The sequence below is a fragment of the Microtus pennsylvanicus genome, chromosome 12, assembly GCF_037038515.1.
Source record: "Microtus pennsylvanicus isolate mMicPen1 chromosome 12, mMicPen1.hap1, whole genome shotgun sequence".
In the NCBI taxonomy this organism is placed as follows: Eukaryota; Metazoa; Chordata; class Mammalia; order Rodentia; family Cricetidae; genus Microtus; species Microtus pennsylvanicus.
The window spans coordinates 1,518,569-1,538,945 of NC_134590.1; the positions used below are offsets into that span (position 1 = coordinate 1,518,569).

The 20,377-nt window shown below is 43.0% G+C and overlaps 1 protein-coding gene across 1 annotated transcript in view; it reads right to left on the bottom strand.

The window, feature by feature from the left end:
* Btbd8 (BTB domain containing 8) overlaps nucleotides 1-20,377 on the bottom strand; it is a 59,447-nt gene that overhangs the window by 13,657 nt on the left and 25,413 nt on the right. Inside the window, exons 5-10 of the mRNA XM_075942719.1 lie at nucleotides 15,727-15,816; nucleotides 9,109-9,189; nucleotides 8,412-8,508; nucleotides 4,744-4,832; nucleotides 3,603-3,705; nucleotides 512-694 (exon numbers count right to left, since the gene is read on the bottom strand). Of these exons, the coding sequence (XP_075798834.1) occupies nucleotides 512-694; nucleotides 3,603-3,705; nucleotides 4,744-4,832; nucleotides 8,412-8,508; nucleotides 9,109-9,189; nucleotides 15,727-15,816 (643 nt within the window). The remainder of the gene's footprint in view (nucleotides 1-511; nucleotides 695-3,602; nucleotides 3,706-4,743; nucleotides 4,833-8,411; nucleotides 8,509-9,108; nucleotides 9,190-15,726; nucleotides 15,817-20,377) is intronic.

The following is a 20,377-nucleotide window of genomic DNA, read 5'->3' on the forward strand; positions in this document are numbered from 1 at the left end:
GCACAGACACACCCATACACATGTGCATGCCCTTAAACACACACACATACACACACACACACACACACACACACACACGCACGCAAGCACGCACGCACGCACACAGTTTTCAGGAGCTGATATAGCCTAATAGTAATACCTAGAGATAAAGACTACATCATTATTCAGTGACTAATTTTAGAGCAAGCAGTTCCTTATGAAAATAAATTTTAGAGAACCATCATCTTTACAACTTGAGACTTTAAAATGTGGCCATGGTGACAGAGGAAAAGAGCTGGCCCAAGTAACAACAAGCCTTGCCAGGGCACTCAAACCTGTCCCTTCTGCTTTCTCATCTGTGAGCCAAAATAAATCCTGTCCACCATTGCTCCAAATCTGTTGCAAACATGCCATCTGCTGTGGAATTTACTCAACAGAGTATTGTAATCAAAGGCAACCTGACTTAAAAGCGCTTGTGCAATTAAAATCAGACCCAAGACGACACGCGTGGAGAACACAGTAGACACAGTACCTGTAGGAGCAGGGTAAAATTTTCACTCTTGATGATGCTTGAGAAGTTCTCTACAATAAATGCCACACACTCTTCCTGCAGCTGCGACGCCATGGACAACGCTGCCTCCGTCCACCTTACTCTAGGTAAGCCCATGATGAGCCGGTCGCTCTCCATCAGAAGGAAGGCAGCATTCCTGTGATTCTGGAATTTTAAAAGCATTTGGAGAAGTTAGGCGGCAATACTATAATTTTGTAGGCAAATCAAATCCTTTTGATTTGTTGGGATATTTCCCATAAAAAACAAAATTGCAGGAAGCTATCTGTTATCTTTGCTTCACCCACAAAGGCTATGAGGAGTGGCCCAGCGGCAGCTCAGCCAGCAGCTCCTGCTGGCAATGGGAGCCATCTTAGAGAATATCCGCAAAGGGTCAACCATTTTGGAAATAACAAATCTAGTTTTTAGTCATGTCCCGTGGGATGGGTTTCTTACACAGCAATGCAATGGAAGCCAGAGTACTTAGCATGGATGCTGGACATTCTTTAATTACTGAGAACTCAATCAAAGCAATCTCTTCCCCGATCCTTACACCGTTATCACATTCCTTCTACACATGCTTTTCCTTTAAAGCACGTAATTCAGATAAAATTATTTGAATAAGAACATATGTACTGTGTGTTCAACATCTGGTTTTGCTCACCACTACTGTAGGGCCTACTACAGAACTGGGTCAGTACAGAAACCCTATGTGTATTAGCCTTCACTATTCTCAGCCCTCAACTGGATACTCAAATCACCTACTCCCAGGCTCAGGGTGCATCACTGAAGAGGCGGCAGAAAGAGCAAAAGCACTGCATGACATGGTCATGGTCCTCATAAAAGTCTGCACAGAGCTGGACCCATAAATACTCAGTCATACATGAGGGTGGGGCTCATGCCAACCTGCCCTGGGGAGCACTTGGCAGTCCCAGGCTGCTGGAAGAGAGGAAATCACTGTCTTCAGTGAGCTAACCATGCCTGAGGACAAGTAGCTCTGGGTAAACCCAGCGGGTTTCCAGGTAAAACAAAACAAAGGGATGTGAATCTGGGATGAGGACCTGGTGAGGAGGAAAAGTGGGGATAGGGTATAATAGGACCTGAATGCATTAGATACTTGCTTGTCTAGAAATAGGCAAAATAAACAATACTCTACTTCTATACAGTTTCCAATGTTTTATTGTTATGCAACAATGAGCTACTTGCATATGATACATTTTATACATATGTAAATAAAGATATAGGATACATTCCTAGAAACAGAGTTGATGGGTCAATACTGTGCGTCTTGGATTCTACTAAAGACTTGGACTGAGACCTGGATCACTGAGAAATGACCTGAAGCTCACTTGAACTATGATGAGGAAGTCGGACACATTTACTCAGTGTGTGATCTTTGGCACTGTATTAGCCGGACAGCAGGGGTTGATGGGCTTATTCTTCAACTAAACTTATCTACTGATTATGAAAAACCAAAACCACACCATTACGGGACATTCCATTCAGTCAAACCTCCTGCAGTAGCATTATGATCTGTGTCAGGCTCGTCTTCTCTATCCCAGAAGAAGTACTGTTGGGCCCCATCAGCCACAGCCCAAGCTACTCTCACGTTTGAGACCATTCTGTCCTGGGCTCAAACCACCTCTCTTAGTCCAGTCATATTTACTTTGGTCTCTGTGGTCTCAGGTATATATTCATTCATTCATTCATTCATTCATTCATTCATCCATCTACTTGACAATATATACCAAGTACCTAATGTATGCTGGGTACTATTTTAAGGCTGGATCTAACTTTTAAATTAAATTGACATAATCCTAAACATTAATATCTTTAAAATTTACCGATTTTTATTCATTTACTGATCTGAGTATAAAAAGAAAACATTCTCATCTATATTTTTATAGGACGTTTTTATAATCACCCCCTCCACTCCCGACTCTACGTTCCTTTGGATTTCAGCAGCTGCCTCTGCTGTGTGTGGCTCCTAATCTGGCAGAATAGGCCAGACTTCCATTGCTAACAACCCTGGGCCCTTATTTTCACTGTGCATAAATTGTTGCTATTTCCTAATGAGTTACACATAGAACCTGGGTGTGCTGCATCCAGATGTGTTCAGATGCAGTTTTCTTTACCCACACTGGAGACGGCAGCTCAGTCTCCCCTGAACAGCCAAGCTCCTTCTACTTCTTTATATGGATTTATGAGCCAGCTAGAGGAGGGTTGTCTCAACTGCCAGCTCAGTATTCCCAACAGAAGCATCCTTCTCTCTGTATTAAGGTCTCTAGATCAGCAGAGTCCAAAGTTGCAGAGAAGAGAGGCAAAATTTTGCTAATGGGTCACTAGGTGCAATTCTGAGGGGACATTCCCGCCTCCCCATCTTGACTTCTGGACACATGAATTTCGACTACAAGCCTTAAATCCAGAGCTGTGGAGCACATACTGTGTCTTAGAGACACAACCTCAACCTGGTAAGGCACTGCCACACCTCTTCCACCAGACAGATAACAGGGAGAGTTGTAAGTCCAATGACTTCACATGCTTGAGTCCACAGCTTCTCATGTCTGTGATGTAGATTTCTTAGTCATTGCTGTACTGTGTAGAACACAAAGATGACAGGCAAGGAAGTCTAAAAACATTCACGGAGAGCACTTTTAGCAGAAACAGTGAGTCAGGAACGTAAATCCAGGTCCGGGATAAGCATCTATTCCAGTAACAACAAATGTATCTTTTCCATGAGGGAAGCAGCCTAATGCAACCAACCAACTTGCCCCCAGGTAAAGTGAATCCCTGGGAAAATTAAGCCACTGAGAAAGGTCAGGTGTTATGTGCAGAGTTTCCTGTTCTGCTGGGCCAATGCACATGGAGCTCACAATGGCCCAGCCTGTCTGAGCACTGGAGAGTGGCTTCACAAGAACAGGGTCCCAGGGCTGGGATCTCCACTTTGGTCCTGAGTTATCTGAACTGTGACTCTCATCTTGCTTCTATAGAAACATTAACATTCTGTTTCTGCATTGGAATCACTGAATAAACTTTCGGATGGCTCACATAAAGCATTTGTTAAGGTTATACTCACTAAGGACTGGATCAGCATGTTGAGACAAGTTTTTTGAATTTCAGGAGGAACATTTGCAAAGCTTCTTTCTGACCAAAACCTTGCAAAATGGTCTATGATCCAGCTGTTAAAATTAAACAACCCAAGTTAGAGCCAGGAAAAAAGTTAAAAGTCAGCATTTTGTTTTCAATCATACACACACATAAACCAAATATCATGACTGACCCTCACTTAATCATTCGGGATCCAAGATGGACTTAACTATGCTCACTTTCAGAAACGTAGAGGGCACGAGGTCATCACACTCATAGATAAACACTAGAGAAACCAGGAATGTTAATCAAACAGGGTTGTGTCTTCAGAGGAAGAAATAGGCTGGGAGTGGATGTTGTTAATGACCCAGTGACCTTCACTCTATGTGGAGCCAGACCTCCCCAAATTCTCCCAGAACATCTACCTCAGACTCTCCCTCCTTAGACCTTTATCTCTATCTCCTTGTTAACAGAACCCATCCTTAGGGGTATCAGTACTTTATCTCCTTGTTAACAGAACCCATCCTTAGGGGTGTCACAGTACTTTATCTCCTTGTTAACAGAACCCATCCTTAGGGGTGTCACGGTACTTTATAGCCTGCTGACCTCTCTGCTACCTTGGTCAGAGACCACACCAGATTCTAGACCCTTTAGAACCCACCCTCGTGGGCACGTGCACTCTGTACAGGAGTTTCCAAGTAGTCACACCATAAGCTTCATTGTGCACCTGGAACTGGAATGAAACTCTTTTCCAAACTGTACTGCGTTTAAACAACTTACGATAAACTGCCTGGGCCTAGACGTTTGGTCCATTGACTAAATGAGGCTAAATGGCGTCTTCATTCTCACCTCCTCTGCCTGCCAGGATGCACAGAAACACACACTGAAACCCATGCTGGTTATGTGCATACCACACAGCCTGGCTCTTCTTCAGTGAAACTGACGCCATGCACCTCAGGTGACACCTAAACCCACGCTTCTCAACTGAAAAACTCATTAAGCACCTGAACTGTGTGAAAAAAACAGACCAAGACTAAAACTGCCCGCAAACGTTGGAGAGTAAGAGTATATATTATGTATACATATATAAAGGACACACAGTAATAGCGGCACTGCATAAGGGAACTTACTTCATGCAGTCAGCAAAAAGACTTTCCACTCCAACGGAATGAGCAATAATTAGGCATTCTAGAACCGATGCCAATGTTCTGGGAACGGGCTAAAATTGACAGAAAATATCACATTCAGTCTTCTTAATTTACAGAGGCTGAAAGTATTTGGTTCATAAAAAATCCGATTTATATACTTAAACTATAGAATAAATGCATACAATTTAAAATTTGATAGAAATCTGAAATTTCACTTTCAGGAGATTATTATGTGAAATTAAACAATTCAGTCTCAGAACAATAAGTAATACAAGCTTTCTCTCACATGCAGATGTAATTTTAAAGTCATTTACATCTGTGAGTGTGCAAGCGTGTGCACATGTATGTTTCTGCTGGACATCAGAATAGAAAGGGGACCACGAGAAAGGATGAAGAAGTCTAAGGAGGGGCAGCAAGAGACAAGACCCATCACGGATGTGTATGGCATGAGCACGGACACCAAGGCTCCTTGGTCCCTACTGGTCCCTGTCAACACGCACACACATCAGAGCGGCCAGGCCCCTCCACTGCTACCCTGACCATCATGCTGTTCCAGTTTACCGCTTCCTCCTCGCCTCACCCCCTGTCCCACGGTAGCCATGGCGGCTTTGGACTCCCCCTAACGACAGGTTCCCATAAACCTGTCTTCTAACCCAGCGCTGGTCTAGTTAGGTGGTTCCACTGAGCCTTGCTTACACCTAACAATCTGAGAAAACTGACACTCATCTGTTAGCTGCAACTGTGAGTGTGCAGAACACTAAAGATGATCAACAGCCTATCCGTACAGCATACTTTCAAATGTGTAACAAACATTTCCTCTGACCAGGGCAGTGATTTCAGGCTTTTAAACTATGAACTGCTAATAGCTTGATTTTTCAAGTGTTAAAGTATTACATTAGGAATTAAGAACTGAATGCAGGGCTTGGGGTGTAGCTGAGCTGGAAGAGAGCTTGTCTAAAATGCATGAAGCCGTGGGTTCAAACCCTAGCACTGCATAAACCAGGCCTGCTAGTGGATGCCTGTAAAGCCAGCACCGAGGAGGGGATGGTGGGACGGTAAACAGTTACTCCTAGCCTCAGCCCAGGCTACATGATCCTGTCTCAAAAACTAAGAAAGATAAATAACCGAATGTACTATTGTGCTCTGACCATTGATGCTTTTGTTTTTAAATTTTATTTGTTTTTATCTCTTTGTGTATAGGTGTCTTGCCAGTGGAGGTCAGGAGAGGGTGCAGATCCCTGAAACTGGAGTTACAGGTGTCTGAACTGCCACATGGAGCTGGGAATTGAACCCGGGTCCTCTGGAAGAGCAGCCAGTGCTCGTAACCATTGAGTCATCTCTCCAGCCCCTTAATGTTTTTCTTAAACATGATCCCTTTAAGGTAACTGATACTCTAGGTTTTCCTAAAACTAGACGTTACATCATTATATATATTATATAGTGGTAATTCCCTGAAATGAAATGACCTGGCTTTCTGATCCACCTCATAAAGGACAGCAAATCAGTATGACAGAAGGAACCTGATACACATACTTGACACCCTAAAAGCACCAGACGTCTGAGAAACCATAAAGCATCACAGGAATTAAAAAAATCTAAGTCCAACTTTATTTAGGAACAACCAAGCCCTATATAACACAAAACCTACTATTTAATGTATAGCAAGAGCAATTTCTATTAAAATTATTAGAACAGAAATGACGTGCTGATGACCGAGGGTTTCCAGAGACAAATGACAGAACCTGTCTGTGGAATCTGGGAAGGCATGTTGAGATTATTGATTACAATATATTTTAGTTGTAAAAAAAATCAAAATGAAAAGCCTTCCACAACCTACTAAGGAAGTCCAAATATGTCCAACTATACAGAATGCTGGGTAGCAAATTACTGAAAAGAGTAAGCCTAGGTTTAGCAGATCTGGGGCCAGCTGTCCATCACATGTATCCAAATGTGCACAGTGGGGGATTTTATTAGAAGTTTATGAGATTTAAGTCACTGTGATGCGTTAATGAAGACTGAAGGTAAAAGTGATAACATTCAAAACTTCATTACAAAAATACTAAGGTCTACAAAAGCTGCCATGTTTAGGAATCACCTCAGTATCACAGCAGCAGTCTACGGGAGGGTGTTCCACAGAACTTCAATAAAGGAAAACACCCCCTTTTTCACTTAGGTGTGAGGCCTGGGTTCTCGCACCACTGTGTGCCTGTGCCGCCCTCAAACACATTACAGTGTCAGCGAATGATCCGTCAAATTAAAAACAACACTAAGTAGATTACTGAAATACAATTCAAGAAGCAGCATTTAACTCATATACTCGTGAACATATTAAGAGGCAACTGTGTGCAAAGATTACTTAGAGAAAGGACTTTTACAATGTAGTTCAGCTCAGAATAGAAACTGACACAAAGCGGTTTTCCCAGCTATTACTTTAAACCGTATCTGCCAAATCTGCTGCTTTAATGTCACTGTAATATCTGCCTCCAGCCTTTCCCGCTCTCATGGACTAAAACTGAGGAAATGAAGAATGTGGAGTAGAGAATGGTTCAATCTTCCGTTCTTCCATTCTCTGGGTCTAATTCCTACAGAGGGAGCCTGGCAGAGCTATGACCACCTTCTGAGATTAAACAGAACCCAAGATGGGAGGGAATGGTCTTTGACTTTAGTCCAGGGAGATAGGAAAAGTCCTGCCCAACATAAAAACTGATTTAAATGTTACTAAAATAATCAAGTACCTAATGAGAAAAAATAAATCTTTTAAGAGTTGTTTTTGTTCATTATTAAATAAATACATGCTCAATGAATTATAGAAAATGTACAAATTAAGAAAAAGCATAAATACATGGATTAACTTACATTCACAAAGTCTATTAAAGAAAAGAAGCCAAAAGCACAAAATGGGTTTGAAATGCACAGAGCAGGATCTCCCTTTGACAGCCAACTTGTGAGAACAGCACAGGATCTCCCTTTAGACAGCCAACTTGTGAGAACAGCACAGGATCTCCCTTTGACAGCCAACTTGTGAGAACAACACAGGGTCTCCCTTTAGACAGCCAACTTGTGAGAACAACACAGGATCTCCCTTTAGACAGCCAACTTGTGAGAACACAGGATCTCCCTTTGACAGCCAACTTGTGAGAACAACACAGGATCTCCCTTTAGACAGCCAACTTGTGAGAACAGCACAGGATCTCCCTTTAGACAGCCAACTTGTGAGAACAGCACAGGATCTCCCTTTAGACAGCCAACTTGTGAGAACAAAACAGGGTCTCCTTTTAGACAGCCAACGTGTGAGAACAAAAACATGTTCAACCCCCTCAGAAATCAGCCCAGGGAAACGCACGGACATGGCAGAGGAAGGGAAAGAACCAATAAAGCCTCTGTGTGGCCTGTGGAAGAGACAGGAACAGCTTTCCTTCTCCTGTGCCGAGAGTCCTGTACTCTATCTCTGAATTATACAGGATCCCTTATGTACTGTCAATAGATCCGCACATCGACCTGACTTTGCTTAAAACGATTACAGTTAATTTCTGATTTTCACAATCACAGCTCAGGTTATTTCTCAACAAGACTGTGTATTAGTTAGACGGTGGCGTTTTTAAGCACAGCGGGTACATGATGATTGGGTGATGTGTTAGACTTAACATTACCTTCTGAAAGAAGTTACAGTAGTCTCTTCTCAAGACGTAGATGGCTACTTCTCTTAATCCTTCCAGGCCATACATGTCAGCCACGTTCAGTATCTGACTGAAGTAAACAGACGTTAGCTGATAATTCTCAACTGCAAAATCAAAGTATAATACACAATAATTTCTCGATAATACAGAATGTCCAGAAAAAAGATCTAAATTATAACTCAACTTTTTGCTTTATGTACATGGGTCAAAACTGTTGGCACTGACACAGGATTTGCTTTGTGGCAAGGAAGGAGGAAGAATTTGGAGATGTCTCAAATTCCCCTCACACCTCAGTGACACACAGAATAAAAGTGCTCTAAAGGCTATGTATTTTTTAAAAGTCTTCTTTTGTGTATGTGAGTGTTTTGCCTGCATGTGTATCTGTATACTATATGTGTGCCTGATGCCCTTGGAGCCAGAAAAGGGCACAGGGTCTTCTGGACCCAGGCTGTAGATGGCTGTGAGCCTCCTCAAGATCAGCAAGTACTCTTACCACAGAGACATCTTTTCAGACTCACATTTAATGTGCTTTCAAACATTCCTCCAAACACAATCAAAATAGACAATAAAAGTGAAGCTTTTATTTTATTGACTTTCTGCAAAATAGTTCGACAAAATAGAACCTATATAGCTTTTATGTTTAACCTTCCTTTTAAAAAGTAATACATACCCAACATTAGTTTTGTCCGGAAAGTCCAAAGTCCCCCCATACATGAAATGCATCACAACATTCATTTCTCCCTGGGTTATGCTGCAAGAAGAAACAACGCTCAAATCCACAAACAGTTAAGGTTTAATTAATATCAATGATACATTCTATTTTTCCATAAACATGAAGTTCTAACCTTTATTCTTCTAATAACCTCACATATTATAATATTAATTTAAAGGCAGTCATGAGGCTAGGCATGGTAGTGCATACCTTTAAACTCAGTAGTTGGGAGGAAAAGACAGACAGATCTCTGAGTTCAAGACAACCTATGTAGTAAGTTTTTAACCAGCCAGGGCTACACAGTGAAACTCTAAATAAAAAATAAAAACGAAACAAAGATCGGAGAGTTGGCTCAGAGGCTAAGGAGGCCTGGGTCAGTTCCCAGTATTTACATGTAGGCTCACAGCCATCCTTAACTCCAATTCTAGGGGATCTGACACCCTCTCCACAGGCACCAGAACACACATGGTATACACATATACATATACCCATACACACATATGTATACATACACAAGTATACACAGTATACACATATACAAATATGTACATACACAAAACATTCATATACATAAAATAAAAATAAGTCTAAAAAACTTAAACCAATGAAAACATTACTAGCAGCTATGGATTTTTACATAAGTTTAAATAGTTATATGTTTTTGAGGTTTTTATCCTAGTCTTTGAGGATTTCACATAGTATATTTTAATTTTTATCATATTCTGTTGTATTCCCCCAACTCCTCCCCAATTTCATGTTCTTTTTTCTCTTAAAACAACAACAAAAACATAAGAAAAAAACCACTGAAAACCATGATTTATGTTGGCAAGTTCTCCTGGAGTATGGCTGGGGCCACTCCATTGAAGATTATGGACCCCCTTCTCCCAGCAGCTGTCCTTCGTGAACAACTTCTTGGATGGGGTAGGATTCTGTCCATTGCCTCTTCTTCTGGGGTTCTGTCTGGAGAGAGCCTGTGTGTGCCTTGTGCATGTTGTCATAGTCTCTGAGTCCGGATGGGCACCTGCTCTGCTGTCTAGGAAATGCTGTTTCCTCAAAATCACGAATCACTCTGGCCTTTAAAATCTTCCTGCCCCTCTCCTGCAGTGATAAGGACACCCCACTCAGGGCTGAGTATCCCAGGACTCTCACTCTCTGTAAATCACCACCTACTGCAAGAGCAAGGCTCTCTGATGAGGGGTCTCTGTAAATCACCACCTACTGCAAGAGCAAGGCTCTCTGATGAGGGCAGAGCAATGCACCGACCTACAGGTACAGCAGAATGCCACAGGACTCATTTTATTGCTGTGTTAATACAGCACAATAAAAGCAGGTTCTTAAGCCTCATAACCTGTCTAGTCCCAGGCTCATTAACAATATCAGGTATGAGTTTCATCTCATGGAGTGGGCCTTAAATTAAATTTTAAACGTGGTTGGTTACTCCCATAGCACTGGTAGACGATCTTCGGGGCAGGTCATCGTTACAGCTCCCAAGGTTCATAGCTGGGTGAGACTGAGGCCTGTTTTCTCCCCTGGCTGTAGGTTTAGCACCACAGCCAATGGGGGTGGAGCTTCCAGCTGAGCACTAGCTCCATTTCCCATGTTCTGTGCTTGGTGTGCAGGGTCTTCAGGAACAGGCCTTACTATGAAGTCACAGACGGACCAGTCTGGGGAGAGTCTAAGGGACTCCTCTGGTCAAAGATTCAAAAATGTGTAGCCCACTCATGGTACTGTGGTTTTTATTTGGAATCATTTGATACCTAGTTGGGATATTGTCTTCTTCATCATATGATGAGCCTTTTACAATCCTTTTATATATGTCTATATATTAGGATTCTTCTACAGTAGTAGGTGTTGGTTTTGTTTTGTTTTGTTTTTGGTTTTTTGAGACAGGGTTTCTCTGTAGCTTTGGAGCCTATACTGGAACTAGCTCTTGTAGACCAGGCTGGCCTCGAACTCACAGAGATTCGCCTGCTTCTGCCTCCTGAGTGCTGGGATTAAAGGCATGCGCCATCACCGCCTGGCTACAGTGGCAGGTTTTATTTTGGCTTTTTCAAAGGTTTTTAGTGTTAGCTATCCCTCCCCATATTTCCAAGTGTACTTGTCCTCCCCTACCCTTTCAATTCCCTTGTTCTAATTTCCCTGTTATCTCTTTTACAACACCGTATTCTACATCCCCTTAAATCCCTTCTTTCCCCTGGTCCCTTCCTAGCTACCTAACCTCTGTGGGTACTCTAAATAAAGAGAAAACATACATGTTTGTCTCTCTGGGTCTGGGTTAACCCACTCAGGATGATTGTTTCTCATTCCATCCATTTGCCTGTGAATTTCATTTCAACAGTTGAGCAATGTCCCACTGTGTAAATGTACAATATTTTCATCACCCAGACATCTCGGCCATTTCAATTTCTGACCACTGTGAGGAGAGCAGCAATGTGTAGCAAGCTGCGTGGTGTCACACCTGATGGAGATGTATAATCAACTCCTGAGATGGCTAAGGCCTGATCTATGCTATGATCACGCAATGATTATCAGCTGCCTGCATATGCGTGAACCTATGGGCAGTGCCCACCTGGCAGTTCTGGGTTGGCAGCCCATGCCTGCTTAAGGGCTGGGAGAGGTTTTCCCCGAGAGAGAGGTTGCCTGGAGAGAGGAGGAGAGAGGTCAAAAAGAAAAGAGAGAGAGAAGAAAGAGAGAGGAAAAGGAGAGGAAGGAGAGAAGAGAGAGAGAAAGTGAATAAAGTCCTGGAATAAACTGCAGTGAGAAGAGCTCCGGTGGTCGCGTCATCCTTGCGGGGCGAGGGTGGCCGTGACAGCAATGAACCTGGATGGGCAAGGATCTCTACAGTAAGATGCAGAGTTCTTTGGGCATACACCCAAGAGTTGTGCGGCTGGGTCTTTCAGTGGGTTTATTGCAGCCTTCTGAGGAATGGCCACGCTGATTTCCACAGTGGTTGGCAAGCTAGTGCTCCCACCTGCAATGGCTGAGTCCCTTATCCACATCCTCACCCGCATGAGCTGTCACCTTTCACTGATCTTGGCTATTCCGAGAAGAGTAAGAGGAAATTTCAGCGTGGTTTTAGTTTGTGTTTCCCTGGTGGGTAAGGATGTTGAACATTTTAAAGTGTTTCTCAGCCATTTGTGGTTTTCTTCTAAGGACTCTCTTTAGTTCTATATTCCATTTTAAAACTGGGTTGTTTTCTTGATGTTCAGCTCTTCTGAGTTCTTTGTATAACCTAAATACTAACTTTCTGTCAGATGTATAATTAGTAAATACCCTCTCACATTCTGTAGATGGTCTCTTTCCTCAAAGGTCAGTGTCCTTTGCTGTATGGAAGCTTTTCGGTCTCACAAGATCCATTTATTGTTCAAGCCTTAGAAGGCCTGTCCCCTTCTGAATGGAGACCAGGAGGAGTGGATGGGACAGGGTAGATGGGACGGGGGGTGGTAGGAAAGGAGGGAGGAGAAACTGCGGTTGGTATATAAAATAAAGAAAAAATATTAATAAAGTTAAAAGGTCAGCTGTTAAAATGAAACTATAAAGCTGGAGCAAATGGATGGAGCCAGCAGCAATCACCCTGAGCGTGTTACAATCTAGATCACTAAAGACATAAAATAAGGGACTAGAAGGAGGGGGATTTCCTGAGGAAGAGAGAACAAACACACAGAAATGAGAGGGGTGGTGGGGGCTGGAGTGGGAGGACTAATAGTGGGGAGGGGGGAGGACCACTGGGAGGGACAGCACTAAGGGCCATGAAGAACCCAGAACAACAGGGGGATGATGCCTCAATTAGACATCGTTTGCCACCAACTGAATCCTCCAGGGTCAGGAACAGATTACACCCCAAGTGAGCTGTTGGCCAAAGGGCCCCACAGAAACACCAAACTACTCTGGCTATTGGCTCTTCTCCACAAACAGGTAGTAATACATTTACCTATGTCACTTGAACACAAACAGTTGAGCTGGCACCTAACTAGAGCCTCCGCCCCTACAGATGAGTGCCCACAGTACTGGAAGGCACTCTGCGTGATACTAAAGCAACCATAGCCCCAGGCACCAACCCTGTGATCTACAGTGATGACCCAATGCAGGCATAGGACACGTGGGCATAACAGTGGCACAAATGCTTTGGGAATAACCAGCAGCTGTCTGACTGGATTTGAGGTCCACTCCGAGAGATGGAACTCAGGCCTGACATGCTGGGTGGCCAAGAACCTGAGGCAAGATAGGCCAAGGTCCTAGGAGAAAACCAGCTACCACTGTTCTTCTAAAGGAGCATAGATTCTGCTAGACCCATGGACCAGTGCCTCGCTCAGCCATTCTCAGAGAAGCTTCCTCAGGCAGCAGATGGAAGCTAACACAGAGACTCACACATGGACCACGTGCAGAGAGTGAGACTTTGGAACCTTCAGCCCTAAATGGGGTGTCTCCATCAACCTCTCCTTTCAGGGCTCAGGGAACCATGTGGAAGAGGAGGTGGGAAGATGTAAGAGCCAGAGGGGATGGAGGACTCCAAGGAGACAACAGGAGTGATGCACATATGAACTTACGGAGACTGTAACAGCACACGCAGGACCCGTACAGGTTTAAGCCAGATGAGGTGAAGATGAACTCCCACCCCCAATCAAGAAGCTGTGTGCAGTTGATACCAGCATGCAAAGAAAAATTCATTTCTCCACTAGAGTCTCACCAGGCATATTAACCACACTCAGAGTAGGTCCCGCCCAGCAGTAGAAATGAATTCAAGGGTATTATATAGTTTTTTGTCTGATATTGCTTTGTTTGGGCACTTTTTGTCTCACTGTTCCTCTGCTTGGATATTTAGCTTCCAATTTTGTGTTTTTATGGGTCTGGTTTGTGTGTATGCGTTTCTTGTGGTTTTTTTTCTTTGTTTTGTTTTATTTGGGGTTTTGTTTACTTGTTTTTCTGTTTTCTAAAGAGAGAAGGAAAAAGGGGGCATGAAATTGGGTGGGTAGGGAAGGGGAAAGATCTGGGGGAGGGGAACTGCTCAGAATATATTATTTGGAAAACCTTTTTCCAATTAAAAACATTTATAACAAGAATCAATAAATGTGATTCATATTCTATATAATCATGTAAACCTGGAAGATATCTAACTTCTCTGGTTTTGTTTTTACTCATTTCAGTATGTGAATCTCCCTTCTCTACCTCAAAGACCGACTGGCATGAGGAGTGGGAGGAAACACAGAAAGCATGAGGTGGAATTGTTACCCATTTGCTGAGGACAGAGAGGAACAAAGGTATACTTGGTATGTGCCAGGTTGTTAAAATTATCACCAACTTACGCAAAATTTTAAGATTGTTACAGGAAAAAAAATAGACACATTATGTTCTTTTGCTGAGGAATCCCTTAATCAATATAGTTTTTTGGTCTTTAGCAACAAAACAAATGTCATTTTAAATGAAAGCCAGGAAGTTGAATTAGTAGGTAAAACCCTTGCCATGCAAGGTGACAATCTGAGTTTGAGTCCTTGACCCCACCATGGGAGCAAAGAGCAGCCTCCTAAAAGATGTCCTTTAACTCCACACATATGCTGTGGTACGTACATGTATGTGTATGCAGACACATACATACATACACGCACACACACACACCATAAATGTAGAGAAAGGCTTTAAAAAGTTGAATTCTAAATTAAACTAGAATTATTCCTTAATCTGAATTCTCACTGAATTCAGTTTTACTAGGATATATTGACAATTAAAGAAAAGATACCTAAACTACATAAAGCAGGCCCTGGGTCAATTTGCAAAACTAACACAGAGTAACTGCCATCACGACCCCCTGAAGAGACCTGGCTCCTGCTGGCTCCACCTTTCCGATACGCAGAGGACGTCTTAAATCCATTTCAAAGAAAGAGATAGCATCAGTATGAATATAGAGTTTTCAAGTCATTTTGTTTTGTTTTTAAGATTTTTAGAAATTTTTATTTATGTGTCTCTGTGTGCTGGTGCCATGGAGTCCAGAAAAGGACATCAGATCCCTGGAGCTGGAGTTGCACACATCTGTGCGCTGTCCAACATGGGAGCTGGGAACTGACAAGGATCTTTGTAGGGCAGGGAGAGCTCTAGCCACTGCACTGTCTCTCCAGTCCCCTAAGCTGCTTTTCAACACTGATAATGTCACCAATAAATCTACCTTTTCACCCCACTTGGCCACGGATATAAACTTTCCAGTGTACTATCAGAATACCCCATAATCAGAATGTCCCCACTATAAAGCGACTGTGTCCTCCCCAAATTCAAATGCTGACGTCCCAACCTTCAGCACATGGCAAGCTGAAGATATGGCAGAGATGGAGCCGAGGTAGGACAGGGTCAGCGTTTTTAGAGACAACACACAGCAAAGGCCACGTGAGATGCGGAAAGTGGTAGTCCACACCTAAGGAAAGCGTGGAGGACGCCAGCTTTGTTGACACTCTGAACTGTGAGGACACGGGTCTGTTTGCTGTTTCAGAAAGTCATTGTTGAGTTCCACTGAACACACGAAGCACGAATGCTTTGTGTGGCCTTGGTGACTGAGTCCGTCCCGCGGCCTCAGAAACGTTACTTACTTACCCTTGAAGAGTAACACACTCTTGGGAGCTTTCAGCCCAGCAGCCACTCAGCATGGCAGCAAAATAACCGGACCTGGCACTTAAAATGGCCCTAAAGAAAACGGAGGAAACCAAGTGAGCATTCACACACTGTCCAACTCCTCACCTCAGCCTGTGTGAACAGTCTTATTTGTCCTGTTTATATTCACTGATATAATTCCTGTAACACAAATTATAAACATCTAAATATCTTAACACTATGTTTGTTTAAAACATTAACTCAAAAGCCAGGCTTAACGGCACACACCTATAATCCTGCACTTGGAAAGCTGAGGCAGGAGGATCAAAATCAATTTGGGCTACCTCATAAGACCCTGTCGCAAAATATGGAACCAATAAACAAATTAAGTTGAGTAAAACACCAGTTACAGTGCCCTTATTATCACTTAAACACGTTGTCTTAAAAGCTCTTTATATTTACAGGACTAAGAAAATAAGCCATTTACAAATGGAGAAATGAAGACCAAAGATGTATTTCCTAACTTTCGGGAACATCAATAACAAAGAGATAGGGGATGAAGAGATGGCTCAGGGGCTGAGAGCTCTAGCTGCTCTTGTAGAGGACCCAAGGTGGGTTCCCAAACTGACAGGCAGCTGACAGCCGGCCACAGCTCCAGTTCTAGGGCATCAGACATCTTCTTATGGCCTGGGCGCACCAGGCACACATATGGTGCCCACAGGTACATGTAGGCCCAACACTCACACACATAAAACAAAAATAAATTTTACAAAAAGGGAAAGATGTAAAAAAAACTGTTCGTGATTTTTTTTTTAAAGAAAGACTTTGCAGCAGAGGTTCTGAGCTCCGGCTTAGAATCATCACAGTTGTGTTCAGTACATGCTGTATTCTAGTCTGAGGAAGTGACAGAAGGGAGATTTCCTTTTGAATTTTCATGATGATAGTGTGTGTATAGAGTGCATGTGTATATAGAGTGTGTGTGTGATAGTGTGTATGTGTAGAGTGCGTGTGTGTAGAGTGTGTGTGTCTTCCTCAGTGGTGTTAGGAAAGACAGCTTTATAAATAAGAGCACTGAATGTTTGAAGAAATGAACCCCGATGCCTCACACCACTCACAGAAAACAACTTAAAATAGAACCTCCATTAAAGGTACAAGTTAATATTACAACATCTCCACAGAAAGGAAAACAACGGGTGAAAATCTTTTAACTTTGGAGTAAGCAGAGATTGTTTTATGTCATTTATCTTTATTTTACGTGTATGAGTGCTTTGCCTGCGTGTGTCTATGCACAGGTGAACGCAGTGCCTGAGAAGGGGCATCAGATCACCTGGGACTGAAGCCACCGAGGGCGGTGAGCCACCCCTGAGCCATCCCTCCAGATTCTCTCAGAGCACAAAAGGCACACACAACTCTCAAGTATAGGAGCGAACTCCCCAGACACATTCTGTGTTAGCAGAAGAGTCTCTGCATTTAATTGAACTGAAATAATGAATGTTCTTGGACTGCAATGGAGTTGAACAAGAAATCAGTAACAGAGATATAGTGAAAAATTCCCTAATATTTGACAGTTAAACACACTCCATACAATACATTGGTGAAGAACTTTAAAAAAATTAGGAAATACATTTTTTTTAAAGTTGCCTCCACACTGTTTATTACTCCGTTTTTTTTTCTGGTTTTTCAAGACAGGGTTTCTCTGTGTAGCTTTGGCTATCTAGGAACTCACTCTGTAGACCAGGCTGGCTTCAAACTCAGAGATCTGCCCACCTCTGCCTCCTGAGTACTGGGATTAAAGGCATGCACTTCCACTGCCCAGCAATACATCTTTAAGTTAAAAAAGAAAAAGAAAAATACAGTGTGTCATTGAGCCCACTGGCTCACACCTTTAATTCCAGCACTCAAGAGAAAAGGAGGTGGGTTTCTGTGAATTCCAGGCCAGCCTGGTCTACACAGTGAGATCTGTCAGAGACCTTGTCTCAAAATACAAGGTGGAAGACCTACAAGATGGCTCAGTGGGTAAAAGCACTTGCTGCCAAACTCGATGTCCTGAATTCAGTCCCTGGGACTAACATGGCAGGAGGGAGTTTAAGCCCACAGACTGTCCTCTGATCGCTACCAACAGACCATGGCATGCACGTATGTGTATATACACTAATAATAAATGCACTTAAAAGAATATGGTGGGCAGCAAGAGGATGATACTCAACGTTGACGTCAGTGTACCTGCAGAAAGAATATTTGTAACAAAATGCAACACACACATAGGGAAAGGAAAAAAAGATTCATAGGTTCATATCAATGATCTAAGAATTCTACTTTACAAATACAGAAGCCAGGCATGGGGACATGTTTGCAGTCTGAGCACTGGGAAGGCAAAGACAGGAAGACAGGGCAAGACTGCCAGTCTGGTGCACAGAGAGAATCCCAGGCAAGACTGCAGAGCAAAAAAAAAAAACAAAAAAAAAAACCAAACAAGAAACACACACACAAACCAGAACAAGACAAAAAGCATAAAGTATAACAAAGGCAGAATCTCTAAGGTACGACTGAGTCTATAAGAACAGATTACAAGCATTACAGTTTATGATTCCTTCCTAAAGCACGGAAAGTCAAATGGCCAGATTTCTAAGCTATGTTTGCAGCACCTCTCCCCTGAACTGTGTAAGATGAAGTCTTCAGTTCTTTTCTTGCTCCCTTTCAACCCCAGTCCACAGAAATCACCAACGTTAACAGTGCTGGGCAGTGGTGGTGCATGCTTTGAATCCAGCACTCAGAGAGGCAGAGGCAGAGGCAGGTGGATCTATGTGAGTTCAAGGACAGCCTGGTCTATAGAGTAAGTTCTAAAATAGCCAGGACTATGCAGAGAAACCCTATCTCAAAAAACTGAAACCAAAATAAGACAAAAAACTCCCAAACAAACAAAAAACAGTGCACTGGTTTGTCCTCCCAAGTCATTTTTGCCTTGGCAGCTTTTTGACTACAATAACCCACTGAGTTTAGATGCGTGCGCTCCATCCCTTCTCCTTTACGGACATCAGTCTGTGAGTGCTCGACAAACAACTGTTTCAGGGCGATTTATTTATTTATTATTTGAGAGAGAGGTTTCACTGAGTTTCTCAGGTTTACCTAGAACTGGCTGGTTGGGATTGGCTGCGTATACTTGATGACCCTCCTGCCTCATCACTTGAGTGCTGGAATTGGATACGCACCACCATGCCCAATTCACTGAAAACTCCACATGAATAACATGGTAGAACTCTAACAGCCCACCTGCACAGCTCCACTGGCTAAGCCCAATCACAAAGATGCGTAGGCACATAGTGTATCTTGACTAACATGTGGATGTTCTAGAGAGGGCATCCCTTTGACGCTGACACAGATAGCCCAGCACTCTGGACTCTAAACCACACTGACCCTGAGGCCACCTTCTCATACTTAAGTCATTCTCGCCAGTGACTCAGCACAGCGGAGGTTAAGGTGCCTTTGAATCTCTGGGTGAATCTGCTGGACATTTCCCAAGAGCCTTGTGGGAACGTCCCCAGACGGGACAGCAGCGTAAGGAGCACAGAGCCCTGTCCCTTCAACCAAGGTCAAATCAGCACCAGAGCTCAAGGGCCCTCAGGGTTCTCTGGCTTCCTGCCCAGGTCTCTCTCAGTTTCTGTGCACGTCTCCTACAATCTAATCTAATCTAATCTGTGTCTGCACCACAAGAGGTGAACTCTCTCAGTGTGCTAGCTCTTTCCAGAGAAAGCATTAAAAGCATCTAAGGTTTAAGTGATTACTCTGACCTTGAAATAGAAACATACAGAAGATTCCTTTTTAATTAGGACATCTGCCTCCGGTTAAAGAAACAACGCCACGGATGGCAGGCATATTAGAATCTCTGGTGCATCCTTTTTATTTTCCAACATGTCAAAAATGATTTTCTTCTTTTGACTAAATTTAATTTCAACTGGCAATGCTGCTTCCAGCTCTATGAGATGCCCTAATTCCCCTTTCTGCCACTTCAGTACAACGCTACTCAGTACTTCCTAATGTCAGATGAACTGGACTCACTATCTCAGGAAGAACAATGGCCTGTAAGACTCCAAAAAAGGCTCTTGAGGAGACGACTTTTAAGCACTCTTGCTTTAAGGGAGCGTGGTGGAAAAAAGTAGACTTCACTTTATTTAAATGTAAGCCCAGAACAGGGCAAACACTTTCCAAGATGCTGCCATTATGCACTAGGCTTCTTGACAAAGATCTCAGAGAATATCTTTGGATGGCGGCTTTCTTGGGACTGCCTTCTTCAGATGAATTGTAAAGTATAACAAATGTCCTTATCTGCCGATACAATAAAGCCAAATTCTGATTAATCAAAACAATCAGGGTTCCAGAACAAGCTGCACACGCCACAGACACTGAACCTGACGAGTGTACAAGGAGAAGGCAGCTCAGGCGCAGGCTCTGGGTCCCCACAGCACCTCATGCGTCTTTCACTATCAGGCAAACTTTCTTTAAAAATGATGACTCACTAATCAACACCTCTCTTTTCTTGCAAGAATGAAAGAAACATGTGCACACCACAATTTCTAGCTCGGATTTCTCTAACATGATGAAGGGGTTAAACTGGTGAGCTGTCTGGGTGCAACGCTTGGCTTCGTCTCAGAACCTC